Source organism: Galeopterus variegatus, unplaced genomic scaffold (assembly GCF_000696425.1).
Source record: "Galeopterus variegatus unplaced genomic scaffold, G_variegatus-3.0.2 Scaffold1064, whole genome shotgun sequence".
Taxonomy (NCBI): Eukaryota; Metazoa; Chordata; class Mammalia; order Dermoptera; family Cynocephalidae; genus Galeopterus; species Galeopterus variegatus.
This window is the reverse complement of record NW_007727175.1, coordinates 8,855-29,250: the sequence shown is the minus strand read 5'-3', so window position 1 is coordinate 29,250 and position 20,396 is coordinate 8,855. Positions and strand designations below refer to the sequence as shown.

At 36.6% G+C, this 20,396-nt stretch overlaps 1 protein-coding gene across 1 annotated transcript in view; it reads left to right on the top strand.

Annotated features, from left to right (window-relative positions):
* LOC103591973 (heat shock factor protein 3-like) overlaps positions 1-12,024 on the top strand; it is a gene marked incomplete at its 3' end in the record, with an annotated part of 32,022 nt that extends 19,998 nt beyond the window's left edge. Inside the window, 3 exon segments of the mRNA XM_008574549.1 lie at positions 8,779-8,912; positions 11,799-11,847; positions 11,849-12,024. Of these exon segments, the coding sequence (XP_008572771.1) occupies positions 8,779-8,912; positions 11,799-11,847; positions 11,849-12,024 (359 nt within the window).
* Between the last annotated feature and the right edge of the window lie 8,372 nt (positions 12,025-20,396).

Sequence of the window (20,396 nt, the reverse complement as noted above, 5' to 3'; positions counted from 1 at the left end):
ATCAAGGGAAAGGAGGCTAATCTGACATTATGCAGATTTTCCCTGGTATTCCTTCTCATATCTGAAAGCCAGTCAACTCTGGAGAAAATCCTGAATTGAGGTACGTGATTCTGGGGATTCTGTTTTTTCAAGGGCTTTCAAGAGGCAAAGCCAATTAAAGAAAACCCCTCCCCACAAACAACAACAACAAAAAAACACATACTCTTTCAATAACAATGAGTCAGGGAGACTGAAAACAGACTAATCTAGAATGAATAAACGTTACTGGATTTGCTCCCTTGGTGCCTTTTAGAATTATAATAATTCATTTTCCCTCTAAAGAACTGAACCAACTGACTGTTAGGTGATATAGGAAAATAGCAGATAACAGTTTCTTCTAAATCTTAATCCAAGTGGACAATGAAATCCAAACAATATAATACTGACATTTGATGGATCTTGGACGTGACCAGTGCCATTTTTCACACAATAAGCACAAAATAGTCACCAGCCCCTCCCTTTGTAAGAAACTTCATGATTTCTGAGAAACAGAAACCCTTTTCTTCTGCAAGGGTGCAATTCTCCACCCTGGTCACATAGCTTCCGCACTAGCATAATGCCCTTCCTTGATTGTATCAGCCAGCCCTTGGCACCCTATATAAGCTCTCTCACCCCCACACTTGGTGCTGCCCTCCACTTTGAGTGCAGCCTGGCAGATTCTTTTCCTTTAATAAAACTTGATCAGTACCCAGTGTTTCGGCTCACTTTCTTTCATTTTGGGGCTGAAACCTGGGAAGGGTTCTGGTTCGCATTCTTGGATGATTCCCACCTGGGTTGAATGGCCCTCAGACACACTTCCCAGACCTGCCAAACTGGGTACCTCTGGGACTCTCTCTTTTTGCCATTTCAGACCAATGCATCCAACATTGGCCTCAATTCAGGGTGAGTCAGTGGGTCTGTCCTACTTCTACAGGTTCCCCCGAATACTCTCTATGACTACTGTCTCTATGAAGCCCAGGCACCTGGCTGAGGGAACCCCTCTCCTGTCCCCCAGCTATTGGAGGATACTCCTCTAGCCAGTCGGTGGGTTTTCTCATGAAAAGAAGGTGCACAGCAAAGAATACAACACCTCCAACAGCTGGGAGCACAGAGGAAGGACAACTAGTATACTCTCTCTGGTTGTTATGTCCTCCCTACCACACAAACTGAGCAAATCCTTTTAGATTTGCAAATTGTCCTTTGTGTACTCATTGCCCCAATAAGGTGGCCTCCAAGTTTGGTCCTTTCCCACCCACAAAGCCAGAGGATACACTCATGGGCAGGATTGGCAAATTGACTTTACTCACCTGTCTCCCCACAAGAGGACACGCTATCTTCTAACCTTAGTACATAACTTTTCAGGCTGGGTTGAAGCTTTTCCCTGCACTTCAGAGGATGCTACAACAGTCACACATGCTCTCACCTCAGAAATCATCCTTTGTCTTGGCCTACCTACCAGTCACTCACTCACCTACAAGCTGCCCACGACAAGCCCATAGGCCTCAGCCCCTTCAAACTTATATATAGCAGACACTTCACTCACACCTCTCCCTTCCAGCTTGTTAACTTTAAGCCAGTATCTCCCTACTCTTTCACTCATTAGGGATCTTCTTAGGGAAGAGGCCAACCTTTTATTACCTCATCCTTTCCCTACCACCCCCTCAGACTTTAAACTTAGCCCGGGACAGCAAGTGTATATTAAGACCCGAATCCCAAAGTCCCTCTCACTATTCTGGGAAGGGCCTTATACAGCACTTCTCACCACTCCCATGGCAGTAGAGGTACTAGGAAAGGACCCTTGATATCACTTATCCTTGGTACAAGTAGCACCTGATACTTTACCCAATGAATCAGTTAACTCCAAGCCAGAGGGGTCCCTCTGCTCAACCCCCAACCCAACATCTCCTTACACTTTGTCCATTTTAGGACCCACAAAACTGAAAATCTCCAGGACCTCTGCACTTCACCCAATCTCAGAAGAAGGATGATCTTTCCCCTGGTGATTATCCTCTCACTCTTGCAGGCCCGCTTCACATCCTTAGCACAAGAGCTACTCCAAGACTGGTCTGAACTGGCTGTCATGGGTTTGCCATTGTGGGACTTGATAAGTATATGCCACCCCATGTCCCTAACATTTATTATACTATCTGGTCTAGTAAGTACTACAGGATTTGCCAGTGCTGCCCCAAAAGAGTGTAACATTATAGAAAGATTTCTCCTGGCACTTCTTTACCTCATATCAGTAGGATGCTTCTTAGCAATTTCATTGTGGAAATGTACCCTTTAAATTCTTTTGGCTCCCTAACCCTTTGCATCCTTCCCGTGTTTTTCCTCCTATCTCAATGCTCTCCCTTACCTGGAACATGGAGGTACCAGGTCTGTAGGGACGATGCAGTTCTCAATAAATCAGACTGGTCCCCGAGTGACTCATCTGTCTCCCGCTTCGAGAGAAATTTTTTATGGTCAGCCCCCTCCCTGTCAATGCAGCCTGCAACATTTCCACAAAAGTCTCTTCACTTTCCTCTAATCTCACCTCAGTGGGGACTGTCAGCATTGTGTGGGGCTTTACTAACACCAGCAAATGCTAACACTCACTTACTGCCTCCTCATCCATGCCCTAAAGCCAGAATATATTTCCTTTGTAAAACTACCGTTTTCTTGTTGCCTACTCCCTAACACGATTTCTTGCATATTCATTTGGCTCTTCCCAAAATCACCATCCAGACAGATGGAGGGATGGAGATGGGACTGGGACTAACTTTACCCCCCTCAGGAAGTGCCCCCACTCCCTTAGGGCACTAATTGTAACTTTTTAAATTGGAGCAGGGATCCTTCCTGCAACTGAGACTTGCATAGCAGGCCTTGCTACTGCCTCTCAATTCTATCAAAAACTCTCAGAAGAACTAAGAATTTCCTCCCTCCAGTGACAGATCACCTCACTCATGACAGTTGCTTTACAGAACAGTTAGGCTCTTGACCTCCTTACAGCCAAGAAGGGAGGCACCTGCATCTTCTTGGGGGAGGAAGGCTGTTATTATGTAAATAAATCCAGGGTGATCCAAAACAACTTAAACCATTTAAAGGCAAGCAGTAATCACTGACACAAAGGGTTACAAAACACAAACACACCTTGGGGGTGGCCCCAGTCACTGAACCTTTGGATACCCTGGCTTGTGTGCCTACCAGGACTCCTAACTGTGCTGGGATTCATCCTACTTTTTGGTCCCTGCCTCTTTTGGTTTCTCTCTACTTTCTTGCAGGAATGAATGCAGGCTTTCACCAAACAAAAGCTCACTGAATTGTTCCTGTGAGGAGGATGCCAGCCCCTCAGAATCAGTGACCCTTCCCCAGAGGAATACAGCCTCCCCGCTTGAAACCAATATGCCACCACCTAATTGTTTTAACTGCCAACATAAATCTTTTATTTTTTCCATTTATTTTTCTCCAGCAGAAAGTAGCTTCAGAAGAATGAGACCTTTATGCCTTTTTCTCTTCTCTTTATACTTAAAAGGCAGGAATAATGGATCATGGATGTGACCAGTGCCATTTTGCACACAATAAGCACAAAATAGTCACCAACCCCTCCCTTTGTAAGAAACCTCATGATTTCTGAGAAACAGAAACACTTTTGCTTCTGCAAGGGCACAATTCTCCACCCTGGTTGCATAGCTTCTGCATTAGCATAATGCCCCTCCTTGATTGTATCAGCCAGCCCTTGGCACCCTATATAAGCTCTCCCACCCCCACACCTGGTGCTGTCCTCCACTTTGAGCACAGCCTGGCAGATTCTTTTTCTTTAATAAAGCTTGATTGGTACCCAGCATTTTGGCTCATTTTCTTTCAATGTTAATTTATTTTGCTATAATGATGTTAAATATATTAAATTTATAATTTAAGAGAATGTGCAATATATATGTGTATCATCACCTTTGCCTACTTTTAAAATGACCCTTTCCTCAAAGTAATATACATTTTTTATGGAAAATTTAGAAAATAAAAATAAGCAAAAATAATAATAATAATAATGGTTATGTTACCATCCAGTGATAACTCTTTGCAATATATTCTTTTATGTATGTGCCTATCTTTATTATTTATAAAATGATATATTTTATTTTATACTATCTGGAAATTTGCTTTTTTCACTTAAATATGCTGTGAATCTTTTCCTTTTATTAAATATTCTACAGCATCATTTTTTTATAGCTGTGTAACATTCACTTTTATGGATATATCAAAATGTATTTATTAATTTTCTTAGTTTTTAGGTTGTTCTCAATTTTTAAATAGCATATGCGACTATTCAATAAACAACTTAATGCCTAAATCTTTACACATAACCATATTTCCTATACATTCTAGAAGAGGAATTTGTAAGTCAAAGACTGAATATTTGTCTTAATCCATTTTGTGTTACTATACACACACACACACACACACAAGACTGGGTAATTTACAAGGAAAAGAAGTTTATTTGGCTCAGAGTTCTGGTGGCTAGAAAGTTCAAAATTGGGCAGCTGACTTGGTGAAGGATTCATGCTGCTTCAACTCATGGTATAAAGCAGAAAGAGTAAGTGGGCATGTACAAAAACTATGAGTGAGGACATGTGGTATTTCTTTTCTGTTCCTGACTTATTTCACTTAATGTAATTTTCTCTAAGTTCATCTTGCTACAAATGGCAGTATTTCATTCTTTCTATGGCAGAGTAGTAATCCATTATGTATATATGCCACATTTTCCTAAATATCCATGGACATCTAGGTAGGTTCCAACTCTTGGCTACTGTAAATAGAGCTGTGATGAACATGTGAGTGTGGGTATCCCTTCAACGTGATGATTTCCATTCCTTTGGGTATATACCCAGTGAAGGGATTCCTTGTTCATATGGCAGTTCTATTTATAGCAGTTTGTGGAAATTCCACACTGTTTTCCATAAGGGCTGCACTAATTTACAGTCCTGCCAACAGTGTAGAAGGGTTCCCTTTTCTCTGCATCTTCTCCAGCATTTGTTATTCTTTGTCTTTTTGGTAATAGCCAGTCTAACTGGGGTGAGGTGATAACTCAGTGTGTTTTTGATTTTCATTTTTCTGAAGCTTATTAATGTTGCTTTAATATGCCATAATTTTCATATTTTCATGTCTAAAAGAGTATTACGATAGGTTGTACTTTCAAAAATATTAGTTTGATACCTGTATGGACTAATTGCCTGAATAAAAGATTAAAAGCAATTAAATTTTATTTTTTTCTTATGTTTTTTTCTATGTATAATGTCTTTATCACACATTTAATTTGAAAGATAGCTAGCTGGGCACAGAATTATTATTACTATTCTCTGCCATTCAATTTCTTTTTCTTATTATTGATTATGCATATTAATGTGATACAAAGCTGGCAGTTACCACCTGTACCCAAGAAGTGATGACCAGATCATTCATCATGGATGAATGTTGAAAAACTTATGTCGTTGGGCCAGCCCGGTGGAGCACTGCTACAGTGCGCTGCTTGGGAAGCACGGCAGCACTCCCGCCGAGGGTTTGGATCCCATATACAGACCGGCTGCTCACTGGCTGAGCGAGATGCGGGAGCAACACCGAGGGTTGCGATCCCGTTACCGGTCTCGGTCCGGTACGGGCGCGACACTGAGGGTTGCGATCCGTTGCCGATCACGAAAAAAGACAAAAAAAAAGGGGGGGGGGGAAGAAAAGAAAAACTTATGTCAAGTTAAATAAACAAAACACAGAGGGATAAATACAGCATGTGCTCACTCATATGTGGGAGCTACGAGAGAAAGGAAGGAAGGAAAGAAAAACCACAGTAGTGCAGTGGTCTTCAGAGGGAGGGAGAATTTCTAGGTCTGCAAAGTGGAGGGGGCAGGGGAGGATAGTTGGGGGAAAATTGTGTAGGGACACGGGATATAAAAGCAGTTTCTGGTAACTTGTATCTCATGAATATTTGTAGTAATAAAAAATTAAAATAAAAAAAGAGTTCCCAGCTCCATTTTACCTGGCCTTTTGCAACCTAAGATCATAGGATTTTTGTGGAAGTCTCTAGAAAACAATTGTAAAACATTCTTTCACAGCATACCATCTAGTTACACCTCAGGCACAAAGTCCTACATCGCTGGCTTGATTCTTCAGACTTTATTAAACAATTTAGAACAAATGGATATTGATTAGTGACTAATGTTTATTGAGTACTTACAGTGTGCTGGATACTGTGCTAAGCGACTTACATGGATTATCTAATTTAGTTGTCAGAAAAATTCTGTTAGATAGGTTCTAATATTATCACAGATGACGGAACCAAGTCATGGCAAGTTTAACTACTTTGTCCAAGGTCACATAGTTAATAAATGAATAGGCCAAAATTCAAACTCAGGTAGTGGAGTCATTGACTTCACAGCTCTGCCTCCCATTTGAGTGGCTCCTTCATACTTTTTGGTAACCTTTAATTTTGATATAATTAAAATTGACAAAAAAATTATGAGAATGCTACAAAGGAGTCCCATATTGCCTTTATTCATGTTTTCCAATTTTGACATTTTGTTTTATTGATCATTTATTCTCTCTCCCACACACAGACAATTTTCTTCTAAACTTTTTGAAAATAAGTTGCATACATGGTGCCCATTTCCCCCTAAATACTTTAACATGTATTTCCTAAGAACAATGACATTTTCTTAGATAGCCATTGTACAATATCAAAATCAGAATGCTTAGTATTGATTTAATACTATTTTCTAATTCCCAGTCCATATTAAACTTCACCAGTTGTCTCACTGATGCTCTTTATAGCCACAACCACCACTTCCCCCCTGTTCTCAGTCTAGAATTCAACTCAGGTCATACACTACATTTAGTTGTTATGTCTCTTAATTCTCTCTTAATTTGAAACAGTTTCTCAGCCTGTTTTTGTCTTCCGTGACCTCAATATTTTTGAAGAGTACAAGACAGCAATTTTTGTAGAATGCCCCTCACTTTGAGTTTGGCATGGTGTCATGAGTAGAATCAGATTGTGTATTTTGGTCCGTAATACCAAGGGGTGATGCTGGGTTCTTAGTGCATCAAATCAGAGACACCTTGATGTCAGTTTGTCTCATTATTGGTGATGTTAACTTTGATCACTTGGTTGAGGTAGTGTCCTGCAAGTATCCTGACTCTTAAGTTCCTATTTTCCCTTTGTAATTAATAAGTAAATCGTAGGGAGATACTTTGAGTCCATGTAGATACTCTGTTTCTCAAAATTGTATCTATTAATTTTAGCATAAATATTACTATGATAGTTGTACAATAGTGATTTTCTAGTTACATAATTTTTCTACATTTTTAGTTTGCATTCTATTACAAGGTAGAGCTTTTTCTTCTTCCCTGGTTATTGATTTATTCATTTATTTATATCAGTATGGAACCATGGATTTTTATTTTACTCAAACGTTTATAATTTATTAGTAGAATGTGGCCATTGATAGACATATTTTCATTACTTTTGAGCATTTACTTTTGGCATAATACGATGTTGCAGTCTCAATTTGTACTTTGCCTGCTCTAGCACTGAAATCAGGCATTGCTACAAAAAGCTTGATTTCCCCTTTTTCTCTTTGCTTTAGTTTTACCTGACCCAATGTATATTTAAAAATCCAAGCTTTTAGGAAGTCTTAATATAGATACTCAGAAGGAAGCTAACTATAGGGATAGTATTCAAAATTGTTACTAATTCTTCTAAACTATCTTTTATTTAAATGTACTGTGTTCTTTTCTTTTCCCACTCTTATGCTGATATCCTAAAATATTTATGTGTAATGGGAACCATTCCAATAAAGTATGATTAAAATTTAGGTTCCATACAACAGAGTTGGCTAACCATTGCAATATTCAGGTAGCTAGTGGTAATGAAATGTGTATCTCATTGCAGGTCATTACCAGTCACATCTGGGGCTTTGGCTTCCAAATATGCCCACCAATATGTTGCTTTGCCCTCCATGGATTTGTCACCCCACCTCCCCTGGGTGATGGAGCCATAAAAAATTACTCAGAGCCCATCTCTACTGAGGAGTGAGAAGCCCCAAAGTGGTTAACTTCCCCAGAACCCTCAAGTAAGAGGCATCCCTTCCTTGGGAAATTAACCCCAAATTGGGGTTCTCTTCCTGCATTTATTTTTCAGACCAGGAAGTTGCAGGAAGAGAACATAGATGTGGTTATAGTTTAACAATATAGGCTGGTAACTTTCAGTGAAACAAGTCTGATGACATTCCATTGGACAATTAAGTGATCCACCAACAAAAGCTTGATTTAGCAAACATTCCTTCTTTTTCCAGCAATTTTCCAGTATCTTTACATATTAGTCAGTAACTAGATTGTCTTTGAGCCAGCAACCTGCTGTTTTAGAATTCTTTATCTTACACCAGAGACTTTATAGCCTGAGGAAAATTTCCAGTCATTTTCAAGGTCAATATTTGAAGCTGCAAGGCTTTGGAAAACCATGCCCTGTGAAGTACCTGTGTTTTATAGTATATTCCACATCAATATTTTCATATTCCTGCCAAGAAGAAGAAAGAACCCATAAGATTCTGAGATAAGATGGTGGTTGGTGGGTAAATAAAAATATTTGTGGTCAGTAAAATTTCCAGTTCTAGTTACTATTATTTCTCATACCGTTGTTAAATATTCTCAAAGGGAATTACACTAAATATGATATGAGAAAGACTAGATGTATAAAAAAGTACATATTCAACTCTCATTCCCTCTAATGGTCTTATTTAGATGAAGATACTAAAACATGTTTATGCACTTGTTGAAGACAAAAATAAAAATTTTCTCAACACTGCCTTACCTACTTTGAAAGATGAATCCAAAAAATTTGTTTCTTCTACAGACCAAGCAAGTGGAGATTATGGGTGAGCAACCTTATGGGCAATGTATTGGTGGTGAAATATAATACAGACTGCAGCTATATTAAAACACAGGGCATATCTTACTTTTCAGTGAACAAATAATGATTTTATTCAATTCCAAAATAACACTACTGACATCCTGTCAATATATTAGACATTTGAGTTTATTTCATAGTAGTGATAATGATACTGCCATCCATATAGTTGCCCAATTCCCCTTATGATTATCAAAACACACTTGCAAAATAGCTAGTTTGACCTGTATTTTGTGGCCACAGAACAGAGCAATGACAACTGTCTCATTAAAAAATATGTACAGTATTATGATTATTGAAGAAATAAGGTAGTATAACATAGCTGACTTAATATAAAATATATGTATAAAGATCAATATTTTTAAGAAAAAAAAATCAGTAGTTTTGTTACATAGTAACAATAGCCAGTTAAAAATTCTAGGGAAAAAATATTCCATTTACAAAAAACAACAAAAGTTAAATCAGCAAATACTATGAATTGAGTAAGAAATATGGATTACTTATTTGAGAAAAAATCGGTCTGAAAATTTGGGATTCTCTCTACATGCTAAAGAAAATAGGAATATAAACATGAATATCATTTTAAGTGTGTTTTATAGATTGCAAACATTTGGATGTCCTTTGGAGAGGGTTATTTGTTTAGACATCTAAGTATCAGTGATGACTATTTTGGTAGAAGGGCCAAGTGGAGAATCATTATGTCTGGTGAGGGAGATGGGAGTATTAGAAGAGGATATCTGGGAATGAAACTGTTGGAAGAGAAGCATTCCAGTGGAAGATTATTTAAGAGACAGAATATTATGAAATATCTTTTGGGAGTATTCAAAGGAAACCTGAGTGTCTGGAATATTTGGGGAGAGATAAAGTATTCAAGGGAAAGGCCATTAGAGGTGTGAGGGGGGGTATTTTAGAGCCTGAGTATTATAAAGTGAAGAAGCAAGACATTTAATCAATTGTAGGTGACAACTGAGGTGTTTAAGAAACAAGACAATGGGAAGGGCATGTTTTTTGTTTTTTGTTTTTTTTTTGAAAAGGAGGTATAAATGTAGAACATCAGTTCTGGAATTAAATTTTGCACAGATATTTCTTGCTAAAGCCATCAGCATGAAAGCCATTTATGTGGGTGATTGCCCAGAAGAGTGACATACATCTATTCACCAATGTAATCCATGAACAGAGGGGCAGAATGCTAACAATAGGCACGTCTTAGAAAAAGAGTGCACCAGAAAAGGTTTCCTCAAGCAATCAAACAGAAAGAAGTTAGTGGATCTCAGACTTTATGACATCTAGAATGTTATAATTATAATAAATGGTATTTAAACATCTGCACATTGAACCTTAGAAGCCAAATTAACAATTCAACTTTCAAGGAAACTGTACAGTCACAGATATTTGATGGTCTTCTAAAATATCAAGTCCAAAAGAATATGGAAAAACATAGTTACTTATCCAAATTTATCCTATTGAAAAATAATAATCCTATGAAAAAATTCACTTCTGCTATATCTGTACTCAAGGTCTATGTAAATTAGTAAATAATATGAAAAAAAATCCAGGAACTATTTGTCTTCTCTTCAGACTTCCCCCTTTATATGAAAAACAAATCCTTGCCCCATTCTACTTTCCCAGTCAAAATTAGTACACCAGAGTTTAGTGCCTACACCACAGAATGGAAATGGGCTGTGAGCTGTTAGTGCTGACACTGGTGGTGCCATTATACCCCTGTGTGATTTGCTACATGCTATATAGCCTCTTCAAATTAAATATATATGTGATTAAATAAGCATACATTCATTTATATATATATATATATATATATAGCATACATACATATATATAGCATACATATATATATATATAAAACATACATATGCACACATGTATATATATATATATATATACATGCACACATGTATATATATATATATATAAGATCATATTATATAAAATGACTTTATGGAGATATAATTTATGTGTCATGAAATTTGTATATTTTAAGTGGACAATTCAATGACTTGTAGTGAATTTACAACCACTATAATCCTGTATTAGAACATTTTCATCACCTTGATAAGATTCCCTCATTCCCATGTACTAATCTACTTTCTGTCTCTATTTGACTATTATGGACATTTTACATAAAATAAATGGTCTTTTCTGTCTGGCTTATGTCACTTACCATAGTATTTTCAAGGTTTATTCATGTCGTAGCATGGATCAGTACTTCAATTTTTTTATTGCCAAATAATACTTCATTGCATGCATATACTATATTTTACTTACCCACTCATCAATTAATCAACACTTTGGTTGTTTTCCAATTTTTTGCTATTATGAAAAATGCTGCTATGAATATTCATAAAAAAATCTTTGAGTGGAAATATATTTTCATTTCTCTTGGGTAGATGGATGAAAATGGAATTGTTGGAAATGAATGGAATTGAATGGAATTTTTTTGAACATTTTAAGAAACTGCCAAACTGTTTCCAAAATGTATATACCATTTCACATTCATTTCCACTAGCAATGTGTGGGAGTTCCTGTTTTTCCACATTCTCACCAACACTTGTTATTGTCTGTCCTTTTTATTGTTGCCATTCTGGATGTAATAAATATGTTTCTTTTCCCATTAAATTAAGGTGATGGAATGTTTAGCTTGTCATAATGTTTGGACATTGTATTATATAATATGTAAGCAAAATATAAGGAGATATTATTGATACATTACAGATTATTTTATCTAAATATTGCAAATCTGCTGGTATTATGTAACTGATGGATATGCTGCAGCCCATATAATTTCAGCTCTTGCAATATGTTGGATTAACATTTTCCAGTGTTGATTATTTCATAGAAAATATCCTGAAATGTCAATTCAGAGTGTACCGAGGAGTGAAGACTCAAATGACCATTGATTTGGATTTGGTCACATCAGATTTACAAGAACTAGTGACTAAGGAATCCTTTGAACAGTAAACTAAAGATATTTCGTTGGAATTAATGTTTTCTCCTTCTCAGGACAATGATCAAATCTTAACCAAAGACAAATCAGACACTCAATATAACACTCTAATGAACAGGTATGCAATCTCTTTCTTCTTTAACCGATGGGGTCCTCCACATATTTTTGAGGAAAATTTTTATATTTTTAAATTTTTTCATACTTTAGAAATCATTTTGGATAGAGTTGTGTAAAGGAATGGATATATCAACAATAGCTTGTAGAGCCTCCAAAGAGTGCTTTTGCCCAGTCTGTTCCTATCCTTCCTGAGAAGCGCAGAAACATTACTTACAATGGTGATGGGAACTTGGAAATACAGGTATATAGCTAGTTACCTCCAAATCTAGCTGGGAGGCAGCATAATTTCACGCTATGCCCATGGCTGCACAGTTCAATATTGAGTGTACACTCACTTTGAAACCTTAATTAATCAAACACTTTTTAGGGGAAAACTAAATTATGATAAACACCTTATACTGTGACATAGCTCTGATGTATGGTTTGTGTTTCTGAGAAAATATGGATATTGCTTTTCAGGCATGTGTTCTTCTGAGGTTAGAAAATTACCTGTTAGTCCAATGTGTAATATTATGATGAGAAGAACAAGATGTAATTAAGGGAACATTTCCATCACACTTTCGCTCCCAAACATTATTATTGTTTCTCATATACCACAGATGCACTCTTTGGTAATATATTTGGTGTTTCCCCCTCTGTAGTCTTCCAAAAATGAAAGTCAAACATCAGTAGTATAAAATCCCTTTTCCATCTTATATGTTAAATTAGTTCTGTCAATAGGGTGAAACCTCCTGCTTGATACAGAACCACAGGAGGAAAAAAAGATATCTTAATTTCCTGAAACTAGGAGGTTGTGTGTGCTTCTGCAGAAATACTACTTAATTTGAGCCACAGAGGCACTATTGTCAGCAAATCTCTACCCATGAAAACCCTGAGTGTCATGTGGAGTAGTGGTGTCTTCCTGAGTTTCACCCTCACCAGCAATGCTTACATTTGTCTGTTTACATGCTTTATCACTTCATATTTGTATTATTCTCTGCTACTGACCCTTATTTATTGACCAGCCCAAGGGAGAAAAAGGTCAGATGTGGGCCTTAATAGACCTTTTCATATAAATAGCTTCCTGAGAAACACACACAAAAGGATGAGCTTCCTCAGCCTCATCCCTAATTTTAATGTGGACCATTCCTTTCAACCTGTGTCAAAAGGAATTACTCTAGGCAATAAAATAATCTTCATCCTTCAGGGCACTGTATCTCCTCAGAAACTTCAGGGCACTGCTCATGGCAGCTCCATCAAATGAGATGATTTTTCTGGGTAGCTTTAGCACTAAATGCCTGAGTTAACCACCAAAGCTGAGTTCAAGTTCTAGATTGAGAAAGCTATGGGGAAGACCAAAGTCCCCCTATGTTAGTGGCTTATAAGAATTCAGTGGCATTTGGGGCTCTTAAAATCAGATTAAACAGTAATAGTTGACAATAATACCACAAATTTTCCTCACAGCACCTGATTTTCCTAATGAATAGCACCATAAAGTGAAGTCAAAAGCTGCACCACAGGGTAATGTCAAAATATGTTTTGTTTTTATTGTTGTTGGTGGTGGTGGTCACTGATAATTGACATAGGTTCCACTCCCCCAAGTCTGTGGATCTCAACTATTGATGAGATTCAGATAGAGTGATGTTTACTGGGAAGAATACAGTTATTTCAAAGCTAAGTTGTGAGTATACAGAATCTCATAGATGAAAGGACCCTGGAGGTCATTTGGATTAGCCAGCTACACTGTTGCAGTACATGGCATCTTACTCCTTTCTGATTGGAGGCAGTGAAATGATTTATCGTGTTCACCTGGCACCACATGAGCAAAAAGGCATCCTGTGAGCTGAGAACTTTCCCAGGTTGAAGAGTACCTCCTATTCAGGATTCGTAGGGAGAAGACTAACAGTTTTTTTGTTTGTTTTGTATTTTGCTTTTTTGTTTGTTTGTTTGTTTTTTTAAATTTTCCATCCTTCTTTTCTGTGCTTTTTCAGGTTGAAAATTCTGGTATGTTATTTGAAAGCAGGTCACCCTGGCTCATTTATAACCCACAAATTATGCACTAAAATCTTGTGAAGAGCTGTAGGATTTATACTCTGGAAGTGAAATATCTGTACCTGGAAAATACCATATGCTTTGTGGTTTCTTGAACAAGGACCTGCAATAATCTGTAAAAGTTCTTATGCTTTTGGTATTTTCTCAAGATTGTCCTCTGGCAGTTAGATTACCATTTTTTTCTTTCTACCCTCATCCTGCTTGGAAGAAGAGCTTGTTGATTCCCCACCCTTCCATTTCTTACTTAAGGTACAATATGTGCACACACTGCATTGCAGTTAATCTGGTGACGATAAAGTCATTGCTATCTAGGAAGAAAGTGAATTATGACCTGGCTCATGTCAGTGAGATAAGCCTATCAATTTATTTTTGAGATTTTACTGCATTTATGTGTATTATTTCAAAAGAAGAATGATAAATGACAGCTGACGCTGGGGATTATATTAGGCCTGGGATTAAGAATACTTGAATTCTAACCTTGGCTTTTCCACCAATTTAGAGTATATGGTGTTTATGTCTTGGTTTTCTGAACTGGAAAATAACAAAGTCATTATATCTTTCTACCACATAGTAATAACAAAACTTATGTGTTATAATGTGGTGTTTTCCCTTGCTCTATTCACTTTAAAATAGTTATTCAGAAAGTAGCCATTGTGCAGAATTTTAACTTTAGTAATAGTTTTTCATGTGCCCGAAGTTTCTCTTCTTGATACTTTATACCTCACTATTTTTTTTTGAAAGTCTTAGGAAATTTATTCCCAGTTTTGTTTTCATCCACATACATATCATACTTCACAAAGATTAGATAATATATTAGTCTTTAGGGTACTATTATTGAAATTTTGTTTTGTTTTCCTTAATGACTAATGTATAAAGTACTCAGAAATTCTACCTCTTGCACACAAAAAAATTCTGACTCCCAAATTTGTAGTTATGAAGTATACTCATGGAATCCTTGTGAACTGTCCCATTGCCAGTTCCTAAGCAAGTTACAAAATGTGGAACTAGCCACTTCCTAATACATAGCTTCTACAATTTTCTCATTTGCTTTAGGAATTTTTACATTTTATAAATCAAAGACAAAGTTTAGAGTTATCTATGCATTATAATTAGTGTCCTTGTTATATACTATTAATTCTCTATTACAGACTTAATTACAAATACTGTTTTCCAAAAGGTTATTTGAAAGTATCCTTACACCAGCCTGTATAAGAAAAAGGCCAAATCATTGTATTCTTGCCTAAATTGGATAATCTATTTTTTTCAATCTCTATTTTTGATGGATAAAAAATAATTTATTCTTATTAGCATTTTTTGAATATTAATAATATTTTTAAATGTTTGATTTTCTCTTTGGGGAATTGTTTGTTCAGATCTTTTGCCTATCATTTAAATAATTTAAAGAAACTCAAGTATACCTCACTATTTTTTAAAAGCCTTTTCCCCCAGGGTAAGTACAGGTTAGAATTAAGGTTATTGTATTTAGAGGACCTTGTTTCTCATCCTTTCTTTTTTATGTTTTTTTTTAATCCTGTCAGTTCTGAACTTCCTACTTTGACAACAAACAAAACTGGAACATTACTCAATATGGATATCATGGCAGAGATAGATGTAAGATTCATTTTACTTTTCTTCTGTATTGTTTTTCATATACCACACAGCTGTAAGGCCCTGTATTGTACTGTGCTGATGAAGATTGCCATGATAGTAGATTATTAGCAGGAAAATTTTTAGTTAAGTGACATAGAGTGATTTAAGGCATGCCATCTGTATCCTCTCACTGTCTTACACTTTTTTTCCCCCTGCATTAATATTGACTCATTACAGAGAAGTTAATTCTAAGTTAGTAAGATTTTTTTTCAATATTTTATTACTTTGGTGTACATACAAGATATACCAGAGACCTGCTTAGTGAAGCAGAAATTCTTTTTTCACACATTTGCAAATGGCTACTGATAAAATAATTGGCAAGTTTTTCTCTCGAGTAAACTGTTTCATTTTTGGCAATTACTTCCGTTATAAATTATACAAAAAGGAATCTTATTGTATCCCTATGTATATGATTACCAACTAGAATATACAAGGGTATTTCAAAAAGTTCATGGGAAAATTTATGCTATCTTTTGATTCTATTTTTATGCAAATTTTTTGAAGGAGCCTTGTATGTTCAATTTAGTGGACTTTTACTTTAGTTGCCATGTTGAATAACAGAGCTTTTTAGAGAACTTGCTTACTGTGGCCAAGAGGATTGTGGAGAATATTTAAGAAAGTATTTTAAAAGACTTTCCAATTGGAAAATAATATAAGCTGGCCCCACCTGCCCAGAAGGCAAGAAACCACACATTGACACCACAGGTGGAAGAGGCCCCAAGCAGGCAGGAGACCAGGGCAGCCACCCGCCTAGCCCCTACTCTGCCCATGTAGAAGGCAAGACCACTGGCTACCACCACAAGGCGTCACAAAGCTTGCATGGAGGTGGTCCACAGCAGCCACTGCCACAGCTACTACTGCCACAAGAAATGCTCGCTGCATTAGGAACTTCCAAAACCACTGTGCAGTCTGCCCACCACATATTGGTCTTCACTGACACAAAGAGAGTCACTGGAGGAGCCCAGAAAAAGAATAAGAAGTTTTTCTCCTCAAAGTCCACTCCAGAGTAATAGAAAAAGCAACTACTATAACAGATGACCAAAAATCAATGTAGAGATACTAGAAATATGAAAAAAGTCAGAAAATATTACACCACTAAGGGATTTAAGTAAATAATATCTCAAGTACCGGACATTACAGAACAGGAAAACCTAGAAATGACTGAAAAGGAATTCTGAGTAACTACCTTAAGGAAATTCAATGAAATAAGAAAAGATTCTGTAAGGCAACACAATGAAACAAGAAAAAATATCCAGGATTTGAAGGAGAAAATTTACAATGATATTAGTGCCTTAAAAAAGAATGAAGCAGAACTTCTAGAATTGAAAGACACAAGGATTGAATTTAAAAAACATAACTGAGAGCTTAACCAGCAGATTAGAATGAGTAGAAGAAAAAATTTTCAAACTTGAATATGGTCTTTAGGAAATGACCCAGGCAGACAAAAAATGTAAAAAAAAAAAAAAAAAGAATTTAGAAAAATGAAAATTGTCTAAGAAAGCTAGCAGACAGCCTTAAGTGCACAAACACCTGAATCATGGTTCTTCCAGAAGGGGAAGAGAAAGATCAAGGAATTGAAAATCTATTCAAGAAAATAATAATAAAAAACTTCCCAAGTATAGGGAGAGACATAGGCCTTCAGGTCCAGAAAGCTCGAAGTTCCACAAACAGATTTAATCCAAGAAGATCCTCTCTGAGACACATTGTAATCAAACTGACAAAGCTCAAAGACAAAGTGAGAATACATAAAGTAGCAAGAGAAAAGCATCAAGTCTCTTATAAAGGAGCCCTCATCAGAGTAACAACAGACTTCTCAACTGACACTTTACAAGCAAAAAGAAAATGGGATGACATATTCAGTATTAAGAGAAAAAAATCTGCCAGACAGTAATACTACACCCAGCAAGGCTACACCTCAGAGATAAGAGAGCAATACTGTATTTCCAAAACAAATGAAAACTGTGGGAGTTCATCATGACACAATCAGCCCTGCAAGATATTGTAAAGGGATTCCTCTACCTGGAATCCAAAAAAATAATAATCACTACCATGAATACACAAGTAAGATCACAACCCACTAGTAAACAACAAATTCAAATAAGAAAGATAAATGAAACTAAGTCTCAACACCTCAAAACTCCACAACATTGAAGACCAACAACCAAAGGAGAAGAAAGCAAATACAGATACTTAAAATATCTAATCAAAATGCCATAAAATGCCAGGAATAAGACGAGACATCTCAATAAAAACTGTTAATGTAAGTGAATTAAACTCCCTAGTCAAAAGACACAGACTGACAGATCAGATCAAAAAGCTAAGCCCAATGAAATGATGTCTACAAGACATTCATCTAACCACTGAAGAGGCACACAGACTAATAATGAAGGGGTGGGGAAAGATATACCACACAAATGGAAACCAAAATGATCAGGAGTAGCTATTCTTAGATTGGATAATGTAGAATTTGAACAAAAAAAACATAAAGAGTTACAGAGAAGGACACTAGATAAAATTAAAGAGATCTGTCCATCAAGAAGAAATAGCAATCATAAATATATATGCACCCAACACTGGAGCACCCAGATATACAAAGCAAACACTATTAGACCAAAAGAAAAAGATAGACCCAAATACAATAATACTGGGGAACCTGAACACCCCTTTCACAGCATTGGACAAATCAACCAGGCAAGAAATCTACAGGGAGCAGAGGATTTATCCCATACTTTAAACCAATTGTACCTGGCAGATATCTACAGACCATTTCATCCAACAACTACAGAATATACATTCCTCTCATCAGCACATGGAGCATTCTCCAAGATAGGCCACATGTTAGGTCACAAATCAAGTCTCAATAACTTTTTAAAAATCTACATCATCTCTAGTATCTTTTCAGACCATTGTGATTTAAACCTAGAAATTGATAATAAGCAAAACTAAGGACATTATACAAATACACTAAAATTAAAAAATGGCTCCAGAATGACCTATGGGTCCAAGAAGAAGTTAAACAGGAAATCAAAAAATTTCTATAAAAAGCAAAAAAAGAGACATCATATCAAAAGCTGTGGGTTTTTAGTACTAGAAAAGAAGTACCAAAAGAAATTTATATCAATAAATGCCTACATCAAAAAAATAGAAAGATTTCAAATAAACAACCTAACACTACACCTCAAAGAACTAGAAAAACAAGAACAATCCAATCCCAAAGTTAGTAGATGGAAAGAAATAATTAAGATTAGAGGATAAATAAACAATATAGAGACCCAAAAGATCACACAAAAAATAAATGAAAAAAGGTGATTTTTTGAGAAGATAAACAAGATAGGCAAAAGATTAGCTAGGTTAACAAAAAAAGAAGAGAGGCCTCAGGCCTGACCCAAATGCTGTCCTACTCATACCCAAGCACTGGAGGGCCCTGCCTGCCAACCAAATGAGCAGGCACTCAGGTGAGCAGGTGCCAGACCTGCACTGCTGAATTCATGGCCCTACCAAAATGCCAATACACCAGCATCTGAGCACCAAAGGGCCCTCCTGCCCACCAAATGAGTGGGCGTCATGGTGAGCACACACTGGAACTGTGCCACTTCATTCCAGGTGTGACCCACACTCCACCTGTTCACACTGGAGCACTGGAAGGGCCTTCCCATCCACTGAATGAGCAGGTACCCAGGTGAGCATGCAGGGTATGTGCTGTGCCCCAGCCAGAAAAGGAGCCATGGCATCCCACCACACACTCAACTGCATTGATACGAGAAGAGTCACCAGCAGAATCTACAAATAGAGGAGGAAGTCTTGCCCCTCATAGCCAACTCCAGAATGATAGAAGAAACAAGTGTTCTAGCAGATGACCAAACATCAGCAAAGAAACACTGGAAGTACAAATAAACAAGAAGATATGACATCACCAAGGGAATATGCTAATTCTCAAGTACCAAAGCCCATACAGCAAGAAAACATTGAGATGTCTAAAAAGGAATTCCAAGCACTGATCTTAAGAAAACTCCAAGAAAGAAAAGAAGAATCAATTAGAGTAAAAAATAAAATAAGAAAAAAATATCCAGGATATGAAGGAGGAAATTTACAAAGAGATTAATAACTTTTAAAAGTATGTAACAGAACTCCTAGAAATGAAGGACTCACTCAATAAAATAAAATATAGAACAGAAAGCTTGAGCAGCATGCTAGATAAAGCAGAAGAAAGAATTTAAGAACTCAGAGATGGCCTTTTTGAAATAATCCATGCAGACAAACAAAAGGAAAAATGAATTTTAAAAAATGAAAAAAATTTAAGAGAGGTAGCAGACAATGTAAAGCACACAAACATCCAAAACACGGGTATTCCAGAAGGGGAGGAAAAAGGGAAAGGCATTGAAAACTTATAAAAGGAAGTAATAAGAGGAAACTTCCCAGGTATAGGGAAGGATACAGACCTTCACATCCTGGAAGCCCAAAGATCCCCACATAGATGCAATCCAAAAAATCCACTCCAATACACATTATAGTGAAACTGGCATAACTCAAATATAAAGAGAGAATTCTAAAAGCAGCCAAAAAAAAGCATCAAGTCACCTACAATGGAGCCCCCATTCGACTAATAGTCAACTTATCAACTGAAACTTTACAAGCCAAAAGAAAATGGAATGATATAATCAAAATACTAAAAAAAAAAAAAAAAAAAAAAAA